The sequence below is a fragment of the Haliotis rubra genome, unplaced genomic scaffold, assembly GCF_003918875.1.
Source record: "Haliotis rubra isolate DU_JTF1 unplaced genomic scaffold, ASM391887v1 Scf394, whole genome shotgun sequence".
NCBI classification, from domain to species: Eukaryota; Metazoa; Mollusca; class Gastropoda; order Lepetellida; family Haliotidae; genus Haliotis; species Haliotis rubra.
In genome coordinates, this window is record NW_025767073.1 from 154,565 (window position 1) to 177,260 (window position 22,696).

At 43.0% G+C, this 22,696-nt stretch overlaps 1 protein-coding gene across 1 annotated transcript in view; it reads right to left on the reverse strand.

The window, feature by feature from the left end:
* LOC124286860 overlaps positions 1–18,114 on the reverse strand; it is a 54,855-nt gene extending 36,741 nt beyond the window's left edge. The window contains 7 exon segments of the mRNA XM_046723305.1: positions 5,728–5,894; positions 8,633–8,744; positions 10,392–10,568; positions 13,817–13,900; positions 14,601–14,777; positions 15,703–15,852; positions 17,627–18,114. Coding sequence (XP_046579261.1) covers positions 5,728–5,894; positions 8,633–8,744; positions 10,392–10,568; positions 13,817–13,900; positions 14,601–14,777; positions 15,703–15,852; positions 17,627–17,917 — 1,158 coding nt within the window. The 5' untranslated portion in view covers positions 17,918–18,114.
* Positions 18,115–22,696: the final 4,582 nt, after the last annotated feature.

Genomic DNA, 22,696 nt, shown 5'->3' on the forward strand with positions numbered 1-22,696 from the left:
CTACTACTTCTGCTACTACTGCTGCTGCTACTCACTACTGCTGCCACTACTACTGCCGTTGCTGCTACTACTGCCACTACTACCACTACTACTACTGCTTTCACTACTCACTCACTACTGCCACTACTGCTACTGCCACTACCACTACCGTTACTACTGCTACTTACCACCGCTGCTACTACTACTGCTGCTCACTACTACTGCTGCTACTCACTACTGCTGCTGCTACTACCACTGCCACTGTTACCACTGCTGCTGCTACTGCTGCTACTACCACTGCTGCTTTAACCACACCACTGCTGCCACTGCTGCTGCAACTACTGCTACTGCTACTACTGCTGCTGCTACTACTGCCACTACTGTTGCTACTACTACTCACTGCTGCTACCACTACTACTACTACTGCTGCTGCTGCTGTTGCTGCTCGGTTGCCACTACTCAGTGCTACTCACTTGATTACTACTCACTGCCACTACTACTTATTACCACTGTATTGCTACTACTACTTACTGCTTAAGCTACTACTTCGCTTTCTGTTACTCACTACTGCTGCTGCCACTTTTATACTACTGTTGCTACTACTAACTACACTGCTGCTGCTACTACTACTCATGCTTAAGCTACTACTACTCACTTGCTGCTACTACTCACTCACTGTACTGCTGCCACTTACTATTTCTGCCTACTACTTAAGCTGCTGCTGCTACTACCACTACTTCACTACTCTGCATCAGTTACTGCCATTAACTAACCACTGTTACCACTACAACCGCTGCTGCTGCTGCTTACCACGGCTAACTACTACCATCACGCTGCTACCACTACTACTTCACTGCTGCTACTCAGCAGCTATTACTCACTACTGCCGTTGCCACCACTACTACTGCCACTACCACTTGCACTGCTGCTACTAATACTACTACTCACCTGTTGCTGCCACTCACTGCTGCTTCTACTACTTCACTGCTACATCAGCTACTTCACTTACTACTACTGCTCACCACCACTTACTTCACCATAACCTGTTGCTGTTACTACTACATACAACTGCTGCTACTAACTACATTCTCACTGTTGTTACTTACTACTGCTTGCTACCGGGTTTACTACTCTTACCTACTGCCTGCCACTTACATACTAACTGTTTGCTACTAACTACAACTTCACTGCTACTACCACCATTACTAACTCATTGCCACTGCCGCTTTACTCACTACACTCACTCACTACTACTCACTCACTACTGCTACTGCAAGCTACTAAGCTACTAACTACTGCACTACTACTTCACTGCTGCCAAGTACTACTGTTTACTACTCACTGCTGTTGCTACTTACACTACTACTTCACTACTGCTGCTGCTGCTACTACTGCACCACTCACTACTATGCTGCCAACCACTACCTCACTGTTGCTGCCACATCACACCGCTACTACTACTACTCCACTGCCTGTTGCCACCGGCCGCTACCACCGCTGTCACTACCACCACTTCCACTACCGTTGCCACCAGCATTACTACCACTGCTGCTACTTTCACTACTACGTTGCCTAATTGCACTAATACCACTGCTGTTACTCACTACTTACTACTGCTGCTACACTACCACTCACTGCTGCCGCTACTTCACTTACTAATTCACCGTACTACTACCACTACTTCTACTAAGTTGCCATATCACCACTACCACGGTTAGTTACCACTATCACGGCTGCGACTACTACTTCACTACTGTTGCTAAGCATTTACTTCATTGACCACCATTACCACTACTACTGTTACTAATATTTCTACTAACCATGCTACTGTTACTACCATCACTGCTACTTACCATCTTTACTGTACTTGCCACCATTAACATTCTCACCACCACCATTGCTGCCACCACTATTGCTAGCATTGCTACTACCATCCCAATTTCACATTGCCGTTACCACCATTCCATATACCACCATCACTACCACTCATCTAGACAGACCAATACCCCCACCACAATTTCACTACAGCCGACATACTACTCACTGAATCAGGACGCTGGAGTACAATACCGCTGCTACTACTACATTCCATCGTTGTTAGCATCACACACTCGTTGAAAGAGATTGACTAGCAGATTGACGCGCTATTGGCTTCACGCCACTACTGTTGGTGCTTAATATCGATTTCCTAATTACTGTTAAGCGTTACTTCAATATCAATTGATGCCACTACTTACTTTTCTTCAATTTCCCGCACTTTACTACTAACTCGGTTATGCTACTACTTCACTTCACTGCTGCTGCTGGCATTAATACTTGTTACAGTTACCATACTCGATGCCATACTTCACTGACTTGTTGAGCTAGACTACGACATGGCTACTATCACTATTACTGTTACTACTATCGTTACTACTGCCAGCTACTACTACTGATGCCGCTACTCACTGCTGGTACACTACTTTCACAGTACCAGCCACAACTGCGTACATTAATTACCAGTACCACACCTCTACTGGCGCATAGGACCGCCATAGCTGAAATCGCGCTTCGCCATAGCCGGAATATTATGAGTACGGCGTAAACTCAACTCATCACCACCGTAACTTTGAATAACTCTGTTGTGCGAAGTTGACATCATCTACTCACCGATCGTATCCAGCATTTTCAATCCATGGTGACGAGCGCGAGTAGATCACTGGTCCGCGGTACTGCTGGAAGCCGTCCTTATTTATTTGGTTCTTCCAGTCCAGATACTGGATCAGTCCCCTTCCACGCGGGTTGTCGACTGAGTGGAGTTAAAATACGGGGTGGCTTTTGTTGATCATCGGCTTTAGGATTCACACATTGTGTCCATATGGGAAATCGGACCCGGATCTTCGGCGTGACGAGCGAATGCTTTAACCACTAGGCATAACCCATGTACGGATAACCCATGTACGGATAACCCATGTAACACAGCAGCTTGTCTATAGCTAACCCCATCACCTGTAACATAGCAGTTAGTTTTAACAACCCTCCTAGGGTGGTGGGGTAGCCTAGTGGTTAAAGCGTCCGCTCGTCACGTCGAAGACCCGGTTTCGATTCCCCACATGGGTACAATGTGTGAAGCCCATTTCTGGTGTCCCTCGCCGTGATATTGCTGTAATATTGCTAAAAGCGGCGTAAAACCATACTCACTCACTCATAAGCACAGTATCACAGATGCATGTGTATTATAAGGACAACTTATCACAAGTTACATCAGGAGAATTACCTCGTGTTACTAAACAGAATAAAGTGTGCGTATATAGAGGTTTCAGAGGCTAAGGACCTGAGGTTCATCTATACACGAAGAACTTAGCTAAGCACCCCCTGACGAAGTATCTCACGATTGAATGAACCCCGATCGTAATCTTTCAGAGCATATCTGGGACATGATTGGTCGTCGTGTGCAACAAAGGGATCCTCCTGTACAGAACCTGGCCCAAATGGAAGCTACACGAGGAATGGCGTAGACTGCTCCTTCAGAGGATCAGGAGGCTGACAGGGGTATGAGGGAGGAGAGTGCTGGCTGTCATGCAAAGTCACATTGAGGTTACACTCGGCATTCACCTTGAATCGTGTAGGACACAAAAAATGATATTTTGAATGTTCACATTCACCAATAAATTCAAGATTAAACATTCCAGGGCCATACTTGTACAGACACGGTTTTGTATGAAAATCAGTGTGTGTTTGTTTTCTTAAAATGAACAATTATCATCCTAAAGTCAACATGGCTTGCAATCATTTTGTCGCTTTTATGAGTCGAAGGATCATGTGGATCATGAAAACTTATGTTTTTCCATCGTGGTCACCACGAGAAGTTTTATGTACGTTTTGAAAACCTATCATTGCAAAAATACAGGGAGAACTGAATTAAGTTTGGTTTTTTTGTATATCATGAAACAGTTTGACAGTCCATGCTTACATATGTGAATTTGCCCTTCTCCTTTGACCGGTAGTCGCACTCGGTGATGATGGAGTCTCCCTGGAACAGTTAACAGTAAACAGTGAGGGATTGAAAAGTTTTATGGAAGCATTATGGAGAATTCAAGAAACATAAATTGACCATCTGGAGTTTGGAGTGTCTGCTACGACATGTACGAACTTCACGTCAATGTAAGTTTAACATAGCAGCTCTGTCAAATTGGCTGAGTTTAGTTTTACGCCGCACTCAGCAATATTCCAACTATATGGCAGCGGGCTGTAAATAATCAAGTCTGGACCAGACAATCCAGTGATCAACAGCATGAACATCGATCCGCGATGGGGAACCGATGACATGTGTCAACCAAGTCAGCGAGCCTGACCACCCATCTCGTTAGTCGCCTCTTACGAAAAGCATGGGTTACTGAAGATCAATTGCAACCCGGATCTTCACGGACCCCGTCAAATTAGAAGCATCCAGAGATGACATCTAGGTAAAAGGATTTGTTTCTGTTTGTTTGTTGTCTAAAGCCGCACTCAGCAAATCTCCAGCTATATATCGTGTCAGGACCAGACAATCCAGTTATCAACATCATGAGCAATGATCTACGCGGATGGGATACGATAATAAGTATCAACAAAATCAAGCCTGTCCACCCGATCCCGTTAGTCGCCTCTTACGACAATCATGGGTTGCTGAAGTCCTTCACGGGTATCTGAGAAAGAAACCGTTGAAGCCGTTTGATTCTTCAAAGTAATTGTATTCTAATAAGTCGCCGGACAAGAGAAAGAATACACTTGGAAATGGAATTTGGCCAAACCATTACAAACGGTATTGGAAAGTTAATAGGCTGAAATAAGTGTCCGAAACACAAAACTTTACATTCGCAAGCCAATCATAAACTATAAAGTTACGACCGGTCGTAGCGTTACGAACGCTTTGTGGATCATTACCCTGGGACACGTTTCAGAAAGCGATCTTAGCACTTCGACCATCGTAAGTTTATCTTAGTGCTCAGGTAATTTCTTCAGTTCGACAGTATATGTTAAGGGTTTCAAAGTGGGATTATATTAAAGATGAATGTGTTTCAGCATTACTTCACGTGTTTCTTCCCGGAGTATGCAAGACTACTCTTCAAACAGATGGATAAAATATGGTTGGCCATTGGTTTTAATAGGATTGGTGGATTCGCTTTGACTGGTTCAATTTGAGTGTTACCACTTGCAGCTTCCTCTCATGAGCCAGCAGCCTGGTTTCCTGGAAGTCAAAGTCGTAGCTGTCGTCCACGATGAGGGGTTCGATCTCAGTGCCGTTCCTGACAATACGGGTCTTGATTCCCTGCCCAATAAGATGGGTGTGTTGGAACACTGCGAACACGTTCATCTCAGGGGCAGGGGACCGAGTCAGGCCCTGAAGAGATAACATTTAGAGGTATCAAATATAGAGGTACAACACAAGCTGTTTTAAACGTATTTGTATCAGCTGTTGGTGTGGAAGTGTCGACATTATGGGCAAGTAATGTGAAAAGGATTAAGAAATGTGAAAATGGTCAAGAAATGTGAAAAGGGTTAAGAAATGTGAAAAGGGTTAAGAAATGTGAAAATGGTCAAGAAATGTGAACAGGATTAAGAGATGTGAAAATGGTCAAGAAATGTGAAAAGGATTAAGAAATGTGAAAAGGGTCAAGAAATGTGAAAAGGATTAAGAAATGTGAAAAGGGGCAAGAAATGTGAAAAGGATTAAGAAATGTGAAAATGGTCAAGAAATGTGAAAGGGTCAAGAAAAAACTCCCTTACCCTCTGCATACACTCCATGCTGCAGTACCCCCGGGATTTGAAGGACTCGTATTCTGGGGGGACGATCTGGAAGTCGTCTACCATGATTCCAGTCTCCAGCACCCCGGCGTCGTGAAGTCGTAAAGTCGGCGTGTAGTGGATGCGCATGCCGGAGCTGTCGATGACCCCTGAGCCATGACAGAAACATGCATGTGTCTGACACCGACAATCAAGTAAGGAAACGGCAATGCCTGAAGCGCTCGTAAAATGAGTTCGACAAACTGGGACTCATAATATACTACCCATCAAAAGTGTAAATATAGCCACTTACTTCAGGCAACTGTTCTAAACTAAATTTTGCAAAATATTCCATACTGTTTAAGGGTACTGTTTATACATGAACTGATGTATTGTAAAACATATTCGTAACGTTGAAAAGATCATTGTCATGAGTTAAATAAATGATGAAACTCGGTGAAAATTGGCGAATTCTTCACATAACTTTACACCACAACGAAACTGTTCACATGCACGATATTTGCACATGCTTTTCAGCAATTTGATACAAGATCCTCGTGCAGTTTAACTGCATAAGGTTTGCAGTTGGTTCCCCCGAGTTAGTGGATGAAGTCAATCTTCGATGTAACCATATATATACCCATAACATATAGTGAGTGTTTGATGTGAGTCTAAACTTTTGATGGGTAGTATATATCAACATCTTTTATTTAAGTGCTTTAATGTTTGTTTGTTTGTTGGGGGTTTAACGAAGCACTCAGCAATATTCCAGCTATATGGCGGTGGTCTGAAAGTAACTTAGTCTTCACCAGACAATCCAGTGGTCAATATCATGAACAACCATCTACGAAAATGGGACACGATGACATGTGTCAACGAGGTCTGTCTACACATGTCTACACATGTCATCGTGACCCAATTGCGCAGATTGATGCTTATGATTTCAACTGCTTCAATGCAGGTTTATTGTCAGGGCGACACCTGTTTCATTAGGGTGAACTGTTTCTTTTATAAAGATGTAAATGTTAACTAAATCCCAGTAACACACCATCATACTTCCGGGTACCCATCTGACTGACTACATACTTCCGGTGTACCTATGACTGAGGGAATATCTAGTTTCTGACACCCGTTATAGTGGGAGCAATGGATATATACCTGCGTTTCAGGGTGACACTGTTATAGTGGGAGCTAATGGATATACGTACCTGTTTTCAGAGAGGGGTTGTTATAGTGAGGGAATATCTAGTTTCAGGGTGACACTGTTATAGTGGGAGCTAATGGATATACGTACCTGTTTTCAGAGAGGGGTTGTTATAGTGGGGGAATATCTAGTTTCAGGGTGACACTGTTATAGTGGGAGCTAATGGATATACGTACCTGTTTTCAGAGAGGGGTTGTTATAGTGAGGGAATATCTAGTTTCAGGGTGACACTGTTATAGTGGGAGCTAATGGATATACGTACCTGTTTTCAGAGAGGGGTTGTTATAGTGAGGGAATATCTAGTTTCAGGGTGACACTGTTATAGTGGGAGCTAATGGATATACGTACCTGTTTTCAGAGGGGTTGTTATAGTGGGGAATATCTAGTTTCAGGGTGACACTGTTATAGTGGGAGCTAATGGATATACGTACCTGTTTTCAGAGAGGGGTTGTTATAGTGAGGGAATATCTAGTTTCAGGGTGACACTGTTATAGTGGGAGCTAATGGATATACGTACCTGTTTTCAGAGAGGGGTTGTTATAGTGAGGGAATATCTAGTTTCAGGGTGAAATGTTAACTAAATCATACTTCCGGGTACCCATCTAACTGACTACACTGGCTATCGCGGGTGTAGTTTTCGCTTAGTGGGTTGTTATAGTGAGGGAATATCTAGTTTCAGGGTGACACTGTTATAGTGGGAGCTAATGGATATACGTACCTGTTTTCAGAGAGGGGTTGTTATAGTGAGGGAATATCTAGTTTCAGGGTGACACTGTTATAGTGGGAGCTAATGGATATACGTACCTGTTTTCAGAGAGGGGTTGTTATAGTGAGGGAATATCTAGTTTAGTGGGAGCTAAGGGTGACTGTTTTGTTATAGTGGGGAGTGACAATGGATGGGATACGATATACGTACCTGTTTCAGAGAGGGGTTGTTATAGTGGGGAATATCTAGTTTCAGGGTGACACAGGGCGAATGGATATACACCTGTTTTCAGAGAGGGGTTGTTATAGTGGGGGATAGTTTCAGGGTGACACTGTTATAGTGTTAATGGATTACGTACCTGTTTTCAGAGGGTTGTTATAGTGAGGGAATATCTAGTTTCAGGGTGACACTGTTATAGTGGGAGCTAATGGATATACGTACCTGTTTTCAGAGAGGGGTTGTTATAGTGGGGAATATCTAGTTTCAGGGTGACACTGTTATAGTGGGAGCTAATGGATATACGTACCTGTTTTCAGAGAGGGGTTGTTATAGTGGGGAATATCTAGTTTCAGGGTGACACTGTTATAGTGGAATAGCTAATGGATATACGTAGAGAGGGGTTGTTATAGTGGGGAATATCTTTTCATTTGACACTGAGAGGGGTTGTTATAGTTGTTATAGTGAGGGAATATCTAGTTTCAGGGTGACACTGTTATAGTGGGAGCTAATGGATATACGTACCTGTTTTCAGAGAGGGGTTGTTATAGTGGGGAATATCTAGTTTCAGGGTGACACTGTTATAGTGGGAGCTAATGGATATACGTACCTGTTTTCAGAGAGGGGTTGTTATAGTGAGGGAATATCTAGTTTCAGGGTGACACTGTTATAGTGGGAGCTAATGGATATACGTACCTGTTTTCAGAGAGGGGTTGTTATAGTGGGGGAATATCTAGTTTCAGGGTGACACTGTTATAGTGGGAGCTAATGGATATACGTACCTGTTTTCAGAGAGGGGTTGTTATAGTGAGTCTCCAGCAGTAAGAATCTAGGGTCGTCTTTTGTTCAAAGAGGTAATCCCGCATTATCAGGAAGATAGAACGGCTGAAGAACCTGTTTGAACAGAATTAGTCTTTGCAATTTTTCCGACCATCTCAAGCAGCTGTACCTGTTTTCAAAATTGATCGGGGCGGTGGGGTAGCCTAGTGGTTTAAGCGTTGGCTCAAGAGTTGTTAATCCCGGGTTCGATTCCCCACAGGTACAATGCGTGAAGCCCATTTCTGGTGTTGAGCCGTGAATTTAGAATATTGCAAAAAGCGGCGTAAAACCAAGCAGTTACTGTACCCAAGTTCCGATCAGTTAATAACCCGACATATACAGCAAAGAAAAGCGTCGGCCGAGCAACAGATTTTCACCAGCGAGTGAGAGTGTGATATGATTTACGCCGATTTTAGCAATTTTCCAGCAAAATCTACGGCGAGTGAGATCAGCTTCACAACTTGTAGACATCGAACCCGGGTTTCGTTGTGTCCAGCTGACGCATAAACCGCTGGACAAAGGAAAATGCCATTATATTTGGCCTTGTATGAGCGTCTTAGATTATATTAGTAGATCCGAAAGCCCATGGTGCTCACTTTGTAGAATGGTGCCAAAGTTGCCATTCGGTGAGTTGGTTGTATAAAACCACACTTTGCTGATGTGTAACACAACAATTTCTACCGTTTGATTATGTGAATGTTATGTTAGTTAACGTCACACAGCAATATTCCAGCCTTCGAAGGTGGCCTGATAACGATCGAATCTGGACCAGGCAACCCAGTGATTAATATAGGGGACTATCAAAACATTCAGCTGCGTTGACGATCCAATAAGTTGCCTCTTAAGATGTTGTTGATCACTGGATTGTCTGGTCCAGACTTGATTATTTACAGAGAGCCTCCATATAGCTGGAATATTGGTGGGTGCGGCGTTAAACACACAAAAACCCATGAACCAAACAAAGGTTGCCTCTTAAGACTCAACGTTCCACACCGCCATCTTAGTATTGAGACAATCTCAACTCCAATACGTTAAGAATGAGTTGGGACAATCGGCAATCTACGATGGTTTAGTGGAACGGCATTTTAGGGACCTATAAGTCCCGTAAGTAGGTGACGGCACTTCGCGAGACCTTAGTACTTCCGGTGACAAACAACGTTTCATACATTTTCAGTTGACAATAAGGAGCCGGTAATACTTGCAGGAATAATTAATTTCCGGTCTAACCATCCCCAAATTTACCAACTATACTCATGCCAATAAGGGTTGTCACCCCCTTCAATTTTTTTAATTGGAGAGGGGGTGGGTGTGTGAGTGTGGGGGTTGGGGCTGGGAAGTGGGGTGACAACCATTATTGGCATGAGTATATTACGACTGTCTACAGCTATGACGTCACGATATGGCTGAAATATTGCCGATGTGACTTAAAATCTTAACTCACTCACACACTACAGCTATGACAACCAAGCGTGATTGTACATTTGGTCTGGTCAAGGAAAGTCATATTTGGCGGTCGCACAATTTGGAACCAGAACTAGTTCTTGAATATACGCTCGTCACCGGAAGTCTGGTACCGGGAGTAAGCTGGGCCCCGTCTCGCATATCGCAAGTTGGCGCTCGCAAAGGGATCCGGGAACCAGCTTAGTACCCGCAGCAGCGCCTCACCAGACTTATTCTACCCCTGAAACCCAATTAACAGTGCTGTATGAGAGCGAGGCTCACATCTCCCCCTACGGCCCAGGCTAGGAAGACGCCGGTACACGCCCGAAGTAGTGGGTCTCTCTCGTGGTAGCAGTGGTAGTCCATGTGGTCGTATTTGTCATCCATGTTGCCGGGGCACGTGTACAACACCATGTGGTGGAGGACATCCTCGTTGCCAGGGGTGATGAGCGGTTCGTACTGGGGACACAAATTAACGTATTCATTTAGTGTCGTGGCACAATTATCCAAGGAAATAACAACCGATTCAAGGCAATGGTCAGAGGATTTGGTACAATGACAAGACGATTCAAGATTACAGGTGAGACGATTCACGATTAGAGGTAAGACGATTTATGATTACAGGTGAGACGATTCATGATTACAGGCAAGACGATTCAAGATAACGGGTATGACGATTCAACACTGCGGGTAAGACGATTCAAGATTGAGTGTAAGACGATTCAATTTCAAGATTACGGGTAAGAAGATCTAATTTCAAGATCACAGGCAAGACGAGTCAAGATTACAGGCAAGACGAATGAAATTTGAAGATTTCGGGTGAGACAATTCAAGATTACGGGTGAGCCGATTCAAAATAATGACAAGGAAGTGAGGTATGGTTGACGACTCAAACATATACCACGGACACTTGGTCACGCATAAAACACGTTCTCTTTAGTTAAAAGATAGTTAGATTGGTTGTTGTTTTACGCCGCACTCAGCAATTTTCCAGCTATATGGCGGCGGTCTGTAAATAATCGAGTCTGGACCAGACAATCCAGTGATCAACAGCATGAGCATCGAGCCTACGTATTTGGGATATGATGACATGTATGAGACAGTTTTACGCCGCGCAATATTCCAGCAATATGGGACACCAGAAATGACATGTATCAACCTGGTCTTCGGCGTGACGAGCCAAGCTTTAACCACTAGGCTACCCCACCGCCCCATGACTTACGTATGAACCAAGTCAGCGAGGTTACTGAAGACCAATTCTAACCCGGATGTTTACGGGGTTTCTTTAAAAGACCATTTTGTTCTGGGGAGGTAGGGAGAGCTAATCAATTTCGTACTCATGTACTAGGGGGTCGGCGATTTTGTGCATAATACTAATTAAAAATTATGCTTAAAATTAGGGGAAGGGTGTCATTGATTTTGTACATGACATACAGGATCACTTACTTCGTACATAAATTTTAAGGGGTTGGGGTTAATTCCCATAGTACGTGCTTCGCCATAAAATCATCAACATTCCCTAGCCATAAATTATGAACGGTCCCTTAGGAATAAAACAAAGTCGTCCGGCTCAGAGTAAGTTCACTGTATCTGAGTGGGTAATCAATCTTGAATTGCTTCATAGTTTCACAATAAGCTAAAGTAAGGCCTGAAATGCTTGGAAAATGCTTTTTGGCAATTATTTGATAATGGTTGATATTTCAGATTTAAAACTCATATTTAATCATTCATACCACCTCGACCTAATATGGCATATGAGTAATCACGATGTACCATTCCCTAATCATAATGATTACTCGTAAAATATCGAAAAACTTAGAAAAATTCAATGGTACAAACACTTCAAAGAAACAAACTATACTGTGACCCACCTGGCAGGCAGACAGGGTGACAGCGTTATGAAACGCACGGGCAGTACATGTCAGGGACCGTCTCAAAATATCAAGTGTCAGTATCACTGCTGGTGGAGGACTCTAGCGGAATTACAACAGGTGCAACTCGGCTGACGTTAACGCCGTCCCGCAAACGGTATTCGTCCTCGATTTTGAGAACACGGCCTTCAGCCTTTTGCCACACTTCTTGGGTAATTCTCGTAAAAGAAGCATACACAAGCTCTTTAACGTCTGAAAGCGTGAATGTGGTATTATTGCGAGTAATAAAATTCTTACAGTTACCCCAGATCAGCTCGATGGGATTGAGCTCACAGTGCCGTACTGGTGTACGCAGAACTATGTGGCCTTGTTTTGCAGCTAGTTCGTCAGTGGATTGGCTTTTTGTGCCACCGGATTTTTTCCATGAGCTGGGGCTTTGTTTCTGAGTGCCTGTAAGGCACGTTACAGGAAGTGAGAAAATCCTGCAACTGAGCCTTGAGATTGCTCATGGTGGGTGCGATGGTACCTGGGGCACGCAGGTTATGGTAACTGGCGTTATCCAAAATGATAACGCTTGGTTCGTCCAGCTGCGGTAAAGCTGATGTTCGAACCAATCCAAAAATACCTGCCCATTCATTTCGCTGTGGTAATCACCATCAGATTTCTTGGCCTCAAAAACAAAGTCACAACCCCCAATCAGTCCCTTGCTACGGGTACCAGCATGCAAGATGATCAGGCGTCTACCTGTGCCTGATGGTAACACTGGTGCCTTAGAACAATCTGAAGGAAGCCACATCCGATCGGTTGAGTGATTTTTATTACACCAGGTTTCATCAAGGTATATAATTTGAAACCCCAAATTGCGGTATTCTTCAACTGTTCTGAGATAAGCTGATCGCATGGACAGGATTGAGTATTTTTCTCTAAACACAGCTCTGTCATCTCCCTTTTTGGTGTACCTGAACCCCATTTCTACCAGAGCTGCAATAAGTGTTGTTTTCGAGACATTTATTGTATCTTTAATCTCATCTTGTATTTTAGCACACGTCGGTGGGGTTTTGCGTTCATACAGTTTATAAACTGCACGGCGTATGACACCCTTATCAAAGTTATCCAGTTTGTATTTCCTACCTGGTTTTGATTTTGACACGACCCCTGAGGTAACTGATTTGTTTACAACTTTTAAACCTGACTATATGTCATATTAAGGGCTTTACACATCCATAGTAAACCTTGTCATAGCTGACGAGAGGTTTAACCCTTTGTTTTTCCAGTATGACACGCTGGTATAAATTTGAAATTAATTGTTCTGCAGAGATATCAAGTCGCATGTTGCCAGTTCAGTGGGTGAACAAAATTATCTATGCGATTTGACTTAAGACATTTTTACGTAATTGTTTTGAATATAACTACTACAAGAGTTCCATCTTATTCACATATAGACGTTTAAAAACCCAAAACTTTTTGCAATCATTTATGTAATTTAATTAGTTGAGGCTATATGAATAATTATAGTCTGTATTTCAAAACTACAGTTTGTACTTAGAATATTTACGAATGTTGTTAAAACGTCAAAATTTCCTCCTGTGAAGTCACCCCTCAAGTGCATTTCTTCATCTGAGCTTTACTATCCAACTAGGTAGAGTCGTACATGTATCATATATGTGCTTTTATCTTGTGTCAAATTCAGCATATTAATATTGAAGGCAAAAAGCATTTTCCAAGCATTTCTGGCCTTACTTTAGTACCATAGGACCAGTACAAGTCCAAACTATCACCCACCCGAACCCACGCACGCACACACATACTGCTCTGGAAACCATTTATTCATCCTACCATGATGAGATGGTGTTTCTTTGGAAGTACGGGCGCCTTGAAGACGGTGCAGTGATAGTACGTGTCTACAGCAGGTAGGTGGAACTGTTGAAAAAAGACAGGAATCACAACTGCTGTCATGGAAACATATTGCACATAAAGGAAAAAACCCGGAATTCAGAATTGGTTATTATCAATGTATGGACTGAAAGTGCGGCCAAGCTTCGAAGCCTTGTTCTATGCAGAGTCTACTTCCTCTAGGCGCTGAGACGATCGTAATACTCAATTAACGTAAAAGTTATGTTTAAGTTTTCGATTCATCCCGAACAGACTCAATAAAATATAAACGTAACGACTTGTTGAGTATGTTATTTTACACTTTAATTGATTGTAGTCAGTATTTTGGCAATTTAAGATCCCGGGCTGTGATCAAGCGTTACGGTCTATTTACGTTAGTGTGTTATTTTTAACAATGGTAGTCATTCACAAAAGCACAGCAATCCGAAAATAGAAAGTTTCAGGATTGAGTGAGTGAGTGAGTTGGGTTTTACACCGCTTTTAGCAATATTCCAGCAATATCACGGCGGGGGAACACAAGATCTAGACATGGGCTTCACATATTGTACCCATGTGGGGAATCGAACCCGGGCCTTCGGCGTGACGAGCAAACGTTTTAACCACTGGGCTACCCCACCGCCCCTTTTCAGATTGAAAAATTTTGATAATTTTAAATAATAAGGTAAATATTGCATATTGTAAATAGGTGGTTGCATTGTGAAGATGGTGGTGTTTGTGGTCTCCTCACGTCCTGGTTCTTCATGTCGAAGTGCTGGGTGTCAGCTGGCAACACCTTCACGGTCGGGGTCAAGTCCAGCAGTAGGAGACTCTTGGACCCCCGTCTGCCGTGACCGTGGTATGTCAGACCCGTCTCATGGATGGGGTCATCTGGGTGGTAGGAGAAAATGACCTTTGTGGTCCCTTCCTGCGGGAGAGAAACATGAATATACTTAGCACATGGACTAACTAGCTACAAACGAGTCCCCTGCATCGGGTGTGAATAATGGGGTAATTTAAGTGTTTTCAGTAATTTCGATGTTGATAGTAGTTTAGGTCTTTTTAATGTTGCATAGGTCGTAAACCATAAGTCGTAAAATATGCATAACTCATTGAGCTGGCTGGGTTTGCTGGAAAAGTATAACCGTGCTCCATATACAGCTCAATAACAATACGTTTATTCTAACATTAAATAATAAAGCGCAGTTCAAAGGCTCTCTGGGGCAGCAGGGTCTTCATTTCTTGCTAGAATGTCTGAAAGTCAGTGACTTGCTGTATGTGATCTGGAAAGAATATCCAGAGGTCTCGACCTGCCTTACCAAAACATATTTCGCCATAGGGTGATGTTCGAGTTTTGGGCACAGTTAATTGCTGAGAGGAAGCGGATCGTAACATCCTACCCGGCTGATACATTGATACTAATACATCTTTCAGTACATGTTCGAATACATCTCGACACTATAGTCGTCTTTCACAATTTGCTTGCTGAAAATCAACGCCTATGCGCTTTGGGTATGCAGTCAACTTCTCCGATAGTTAAATGTTTAGCGAAACACAAAATCATCTCATTTTCTACAGCAGGGCAACACCCATGACTTATCAGGTTGGTGCATCGACAGTGTGAGTGAGTGAGTGAGTTTAGTTTTACGCCGCTTTTAGCAATATTCCAGCAATATCTGGCGGGGAACACCTGATATGGACTTCACACATTGTACTCAAGTGGGGAATCGAACACGGACCTTTGGCGTGACGAGCGAATGCTTTACCCACTAGGCTACCCCTCCGCCGCCAGATAAAAGGAAGTGGATATAATAAGGATTTGCTTGAATATATAAACAAACATAATGATCTACCTTGATTACACGGTCTTGCTTCTCATCACAAGTGTCGAGTGCTCGAGAGAACTTTAACACCGTGCCGAAGTCGTTCTCGAAGCCGGCGATGAGCGTCCAGTCCTGGGAGTCGTCGATGATTGGTTCATAGAAACCGATTGTATGGCGGTCCTGGAAGAAACAGTACCAATGATCAAAGGGTGTTTCTGTGAGTATAATTTTACGGCGCTTTAATCAATATTCTTGGAATATTGCCGCGGGGGACAGCAGAAACGTGTTTCAATATATTGTACTCATGTAGGGATTCGAACCCAGACCTTCGATGAGATGAGCGGACGCTTTAACCCCTGGGCTACCCCACCGCCCTTGTACTAATACAAAACATATTGTGAGATTGTTTGTGATTACACATATACAATCTTTAACTCATCTTAAATCATGCATAAATTTAAAAAATACTGATTTATATACTATCATGGCATAACAGATGAACAATTATAGGAATATGATAGAATCGACTGGTACTATATTTTGGAGTAAGTGAGTTTAGTTTTACGCCGCACTCAGCTATATTACAGCCATATAGCGGCGGTCTGTGAATAATCGAGTCTGGACCAGACAATCCAGTGATAAACAGCATGAGCATCGATCTGCGCAATTGGGAACCGATGACATGTGTCAACCAAGTCAGCGAGTCTGACCACCCGATCCCGCAATATTTTGGAATGACCTAGATATATGTATAATGCAAGGCGAGAAATCAGCTTACAAATTAGTCTAACGATGTTCAGAATAGCACAAAACAAAACCGTAACTGCTCCCTTAAACTTCCAGGTTTTCAGTTAGCAGAAAAATGTGAAAATTAATCACTGTCATTAAAACTGTTCATAAACCCATTTTCATGGTACATCAATACCCTCCATGGTGTAGTGGTTAGAGCGTCCGCCCGGAGAGCGGAAGGTCGCGGGTTCGATCCCCGGCCACGTCATATCAACAGACGTTAAAATATGGTACTTGTTGGTCCCTGCTTCGCGCTCGGCATTAATGGGTACAACAAGAACTTGTCGGCTCGGAGTCAGTATAATGTGTCTGAGTGGGGTATTCATGCTTCACTGTGGCATGGTATCTCAGTGAGCAAGCTCTGTAAAACTAGCTGAAGTCTGGGCTTGTACAAACAGCCACAAATACACACGCATGCATGTCGTCATATGAGCGAAATATTCTAAAGTTCGACGATAAACCCTATTTCACCTGACACCTACGTTAATTAATGCCGTTTTCGGTAAAGACAAGCTCCTTCCTGCGATAGCGTGTTCGCAGAGCTCTCTGAACTATCGCTGGCAGCAGTCACAGCTCTCTACAGCGATTGGCGGCACAACCATGCATGGAGTTGAACCGACTGACCAATATGTTCACTAACACGTGATGATAATCGAAAGTATTTTCTTCGTCAGTTTGTATAGGTGCTATCTTTTTTTATATGGCGTCTAGGTGCTGTTATCCACTAGACTCCTAGCGCTACGACTTTCGTAAATCTACGTTAAGGTATATGAGCTACGTTCACCTTAGCACTACGTTCTGTGCAACGGACCCACTGGAAAATCTTTTCCCCAATTTGATACAATGACAATCCAAAAATTATACACAGCAACGTATATTGTCAATATATTTGGGGTTTGGTAAAATTGCGACCGAAATTTCATGATTCTTGTAAAGGCCCCTTGCACACCGATGTCAGCTGTAATTTACGGGAGGGTGCAGATGATGTGAAGGGAGGCAACTCAACATGATTCAAAACGCCTTTCGGAATTATCTCCCTTGGGTGGGGAGAAAGATGGCAGCTAACTGGCTTGTGTTGTTTAGAAGAAATACATCTGTCGCAATAGTAACGCACAACATTCGTAATTTCCTAGATACATGTATATAAATAGTAAATATATCTCACCTCAAAGTGTACCTTCCCATCTTTTACCCAGCCAATCACCACGTCAGCCGGGTACATGTTGCCATTGCTGGAGATACCGAAGCCTACGTAGCCCCTAGTTTTCACGTGAGTTTCGAAATGGATGTGTGTGGAGTTTGCCCTCCAGAACAGAAAGTAGTTCCCTGTTATATCCAACTGGGCGAACCTGCTGTACGTCTCGGTAGGGGTGGGGAAGTTCGGGGGGTACACGCCGGCGTTCTGTGGTGGTTGGGTCGTCACGGATTGTGGTGCTGCCGCCGACAGCGCCACCATCAACGACGACGACGACGACTACGAGCCGACACATATCGTCTGAATGATGGTGTCGTTTGCTTCCAGAAGATGGATTCCCAAGATGGCGATTCGTTTCTTGAGACGAGAGTGATTTACCGCTTGATCAGAACTATCGTCTCTGTCATGTCTGTCAAGTGCCGCCACAGTTTATATAGCATGGACGGTTGACCTCTACATCTGGGGGAATATTGTTTTTGCGTCCCATATCACGCGGTGAATTCGTCATAGTGATATAACTATGGGTACAATGTGTAAAGCCCACTGATGGTTGTCACGTCTTCACACGTGTGTAAGATACAAATATACTGGGTTATACACAATGGATTTCGCAAGTTATAGCTCATGGTATCTTCCATTAACACACCAGAGCAATGATCGTGGATTCGAATCCCTAACTTTAACCGACATTGCACGTTGATATTTTAGAGCCACAATTTAAATCAACATTGCACGTTGATGTTTTAGAGCCACTGTTTGAACCGACATTGCACGTTGAAGTTTTAGACCCACTATTTGAACCGACATTGTACGTTGATGTTTTAGAGCCACTGTTTGAACCGACATTGTACGTTGATGTTTTAGAGCCACTATTTGAACCGACATTGTACGTTGATGTTTTAGAGCCACTATTTGAACCGACATTGTACGTTGATGTTTTAGAGCCACTATTTGAACCGACATTGTACGTTGATTTTTAGAGCCACTGTTTGAACCGACATTGTTAGACGTTGATGTGTTAGAGCCACTATTTGAACCGACATTGCACGTTGATGTGTTTAGAGCCACTATTTGAACCGACATTGTACGTTGATGTGTTAGAGCCACTATTTGAACCGACATTGTACGTTGATGTGTTAGAGCCACTGTTTGAACCGACATTGCACGTTGATGTGTTAGAGCCACTGTTTGAACCGACATTGCACGTTGATTGCACGTTGATGTGTTAGAGCCACTATTTGAACCGACATTGCACGTTGATGTTTTAGACCCACTATTTGAACCGACATTGTACGTTGATGTGTTAGAGCCACTATTTGAACCGACATTGTACGTTGATGTGTTAGAGCCACTATTTGAACCGACATTGTACGTTGATGTGTTAGAGCCACTATTTGAACCGACATTATTTGATGTGTTAGAGCCACTATTTGAACCGACATTGCACGTTGATGTGTTAGAGCCACTATTTGAACCGACATTGCACGTTGATGTGTTAGAGCCACTATTTGAACCGACATTGCACGTTGATGTGTTAGAGCCACTATTTGAACCGACATTGCACGTTGATGTGTTAGAGACACACAGCGTTGTTACCGCAGTAGTTGATGCTGCTCAAGGCTTCTGCGATAGTGTGTAATTTGTATGTTTCATAATATCAATATTAAAACATTAATGATTGGCAGCAGTGACATACACATTTATGAAATAGATTTATAATTTCGTTTATCTAAAAAGTCAGTACAATTTATGTGTGTCCGATGCTAACAAGACGGCGAAACAGGGCGATTTCAAGAATTCCAACCGGATCCTGGCACGCCTAAGAAACACAAATCTGCACAGGTAATTGGCACACCTTAGATCATTTAGATGTCATGCCCCCTGTGATAAACAGATACTGAGATATTTAATACATGATTCTGATATATTATATTAAATTCTACCATGACTTCAGTAAATACTGGATTGTGATTGCTTAATTAAAGTCATTCAGTGGTATATAATCAAGTTATATACCTCTGATTTTCCAACACAGTATGCATTTTTTTTTAAATCTTGACGCGGTTGTGGTGGAATGGAGATAAACATATGGAAATTCAGAGGTATATAACGAAATTATAATCTCCTAAATAACTAATAGATGTTAAATGTAATGTTTACAAAATCTACCGATTTGGACGAAGCGAGTAAGAGTAGGGCGCAGTGTAAGTTAAATGTTGGGTCCAGATATAGACACCTGTAATTATGTCAAAAACAAAAGTCCATCTCTGTCCGAAAAGTCATCGTCACATGCTTCTTAAACGCACACTTGACTTGAGATAATATTTGTCTGACTTGGGAGGAATCTGGGTCAGGAGAGATATGTGTGTGTCATCGATGTTACTAGGCAAAAGTGATCTTAACGTGCGTAACTTTCTATTTTCAGACCGAGGACTGTTTATCTTAAATTGTGCTGACGGCAACGTCAGGCGTCCGCTCACTCACTCACTCAAATACCTATACTAGCCTACAGAATGTTACGATGCGTCTGTACATACCACAGTTTAAAGATACGATTGAATTACGTTACAATAACAATTGAACTGTGCATGTTTTGTGTAAACATGACCCTACAGGGAGTCGAAACACGTCCGTGCAAGTCAACAGTTTATTCACTGGTACAATTTAGGGGTGGTCAGGTTGGTTGACACATGTCGTCGTATACCAAGTGCGTATATCGATGCTCATGCTGTTGATCACTGGATTGTCTGATCCAGACTCGGTATTTTCATACCGCCCCCATATAACTGGAATATTGCTGAGTGCGGCGTAAAACTAAACTCACTCATGATCCCATGTTCTGCTATGAATGACTGAGTTTTAATTTTACGCAGCTTTTAGCAATCTTCCAGCAATCTCACGACAGAAGACACCAGAAATGAGCTTCACACATTGTACCCATGTACCGCTATGAGTGATTAAGCGAGTGAGTTTAGTTTTACGCAGTTTCAGCAACATTCCATCACTATGACGGCGGGGGACACCAGAAGCCAGCTTCACACATTGTACCCATGTACCGCTATGAGTGATTAAGTGAGTGAGTTTAGTTTTACGCAGTTTCAGCACCATTCCATCAATATGACGGGGGGCGGGGGACACCAGAAATGCATGAGTATGAGTAAACATAGTTATCATGTTCATGAGGTTATCAGTTTTAAGGTATGATGCATAACCTACAGGTGATGAGCAACCGATGACGATGCTGTCTTGATGGCTATGTCATGTCAATCCCAGATAGCGTTACAGTCAGTAAACTGGATGTCAGTGAACCGATAATGCCTGACCACTATGTTATAACTGATGCAGATAGCGTCCGGTAGACTGTAGTTCACCTTAAATAGGCCTCTCTTGATGACCCACAGTTTCCCACACCTGTGAAGATCCGGGTTAGAATTGATCTTTAGTAACCCATGCTTGTCGAAAGAGGCGACTGACGGGAACGAGTGGTAAGGTTTGGTGACTTGGTTGACACATGTCATCGTATCCCAATTGCGCAGATCGATGCTCATGCCGTTGATCACTGGATTGTCTTGTCCAGACTCGATTATTTACAGACCGCCGCCATACATAACTGGAATATTGCTGAGTGCGACGTTAAACAACAATTATCCTCATGAAGTAGTCGAGTTGTCGTGACCACAAAAGCATTTTATACATCAACGCAACGCAATACCGATCGTCCCCGTATCGTCACATTCAGTTAAATATTAATACGAAATCGGCTTTACCGGAACAGCTTGGTGGAGAAGTTCCTTGAATCTCCTACGCTATTTTTAGAATCAGTATATCAAGTGAGAGCTGGTGCTGAAGGTGGAGTGATACATGTGTGGATCGGTGTTAATTTCATCATCATCATCATCATTATTATTCACGGTAGAATGAATCCACTTGGACACCTCGTTGGGAATCTGGAGTAGACAAGGCACCCATTTGCCAGGGCTTCTCTTGTCCAGTGGCAGAACCTAAAGTCAGGCTGATGTGGTTGATGGTTGCTCGTACTATCAGTCACTGGTTTAACTGTTCCAGACGCGAGAGTTTACAGTAGGATTTAGATATTGATGAATTCCGTGATAAAAAATCAGTGATATCACTGATGGGCACAAAAGATTGTGAGTGACCGAGTTTAGCTTTTCACCGCACTCAGCAATATTCCAGCTATATGGCGGCGGTCTGTAAATGATCTCGTGTATGGACAGGACAATCCAGTGATCAACAGTATGGGCATCGATCTATACAACTGGGATACCATGACATGTGTCAACCAAGTCAGAGTGCGTGAGTGAGTGAGTTTAGTTTTACGCCGCTCTCAGCAATATTCCAGCTATATGGCGGCGGTCTGTAAATAATCGAGTCTGGACCAGACAATCCAGTGATCAACAGCGTGAGCATCGATCTGCACAACTGGGAACCGATGACATGTGGCAACCAAGTCAGCGAGCCTGACCACCCGATCCCGTTAGTCGCCTCTTACGACAAGCATGGGTTTCTGAAGATCAATATTCTAACCCAGACCTTCACGGGTCACCAAGTCAGAGAGCCTGACCACCCGATCCTAAAAACGGATATAGATGGACCTCTTGCGATGAAGTGTTTACCATCATATTCTGCTTGACAGCGTGGACTTTCCAACTGCGAGGGCTCACATTATGAAGCAAGGAATCTGGAGATCTGTTTTCAACGCGTGAGCGGTCATCTACGGTGGCTCGCTTTCTCGTCTCGTGATATCGCTTTCTCGCCTCCAAATTTTAAGGCGAGAAAGCGATGGCCCTAATCAGCCACCATAGGCATCTCATTTTGAACTACTTAATGGATATTGATCTGTATCATTAAGTGTAACTTAACTATGTAATGTGAATGACGGATTGCTTGTTTTTTAATTTGGTGCTATGACATGTTCTGTTTGTGGATAATGATGAAATACATTTATCATCCAAAACTGTGTTCAACAGTAGATATCGCTTGTGTGAGATCAGTCGATATCTCTTAGGAGATATCGTTTTG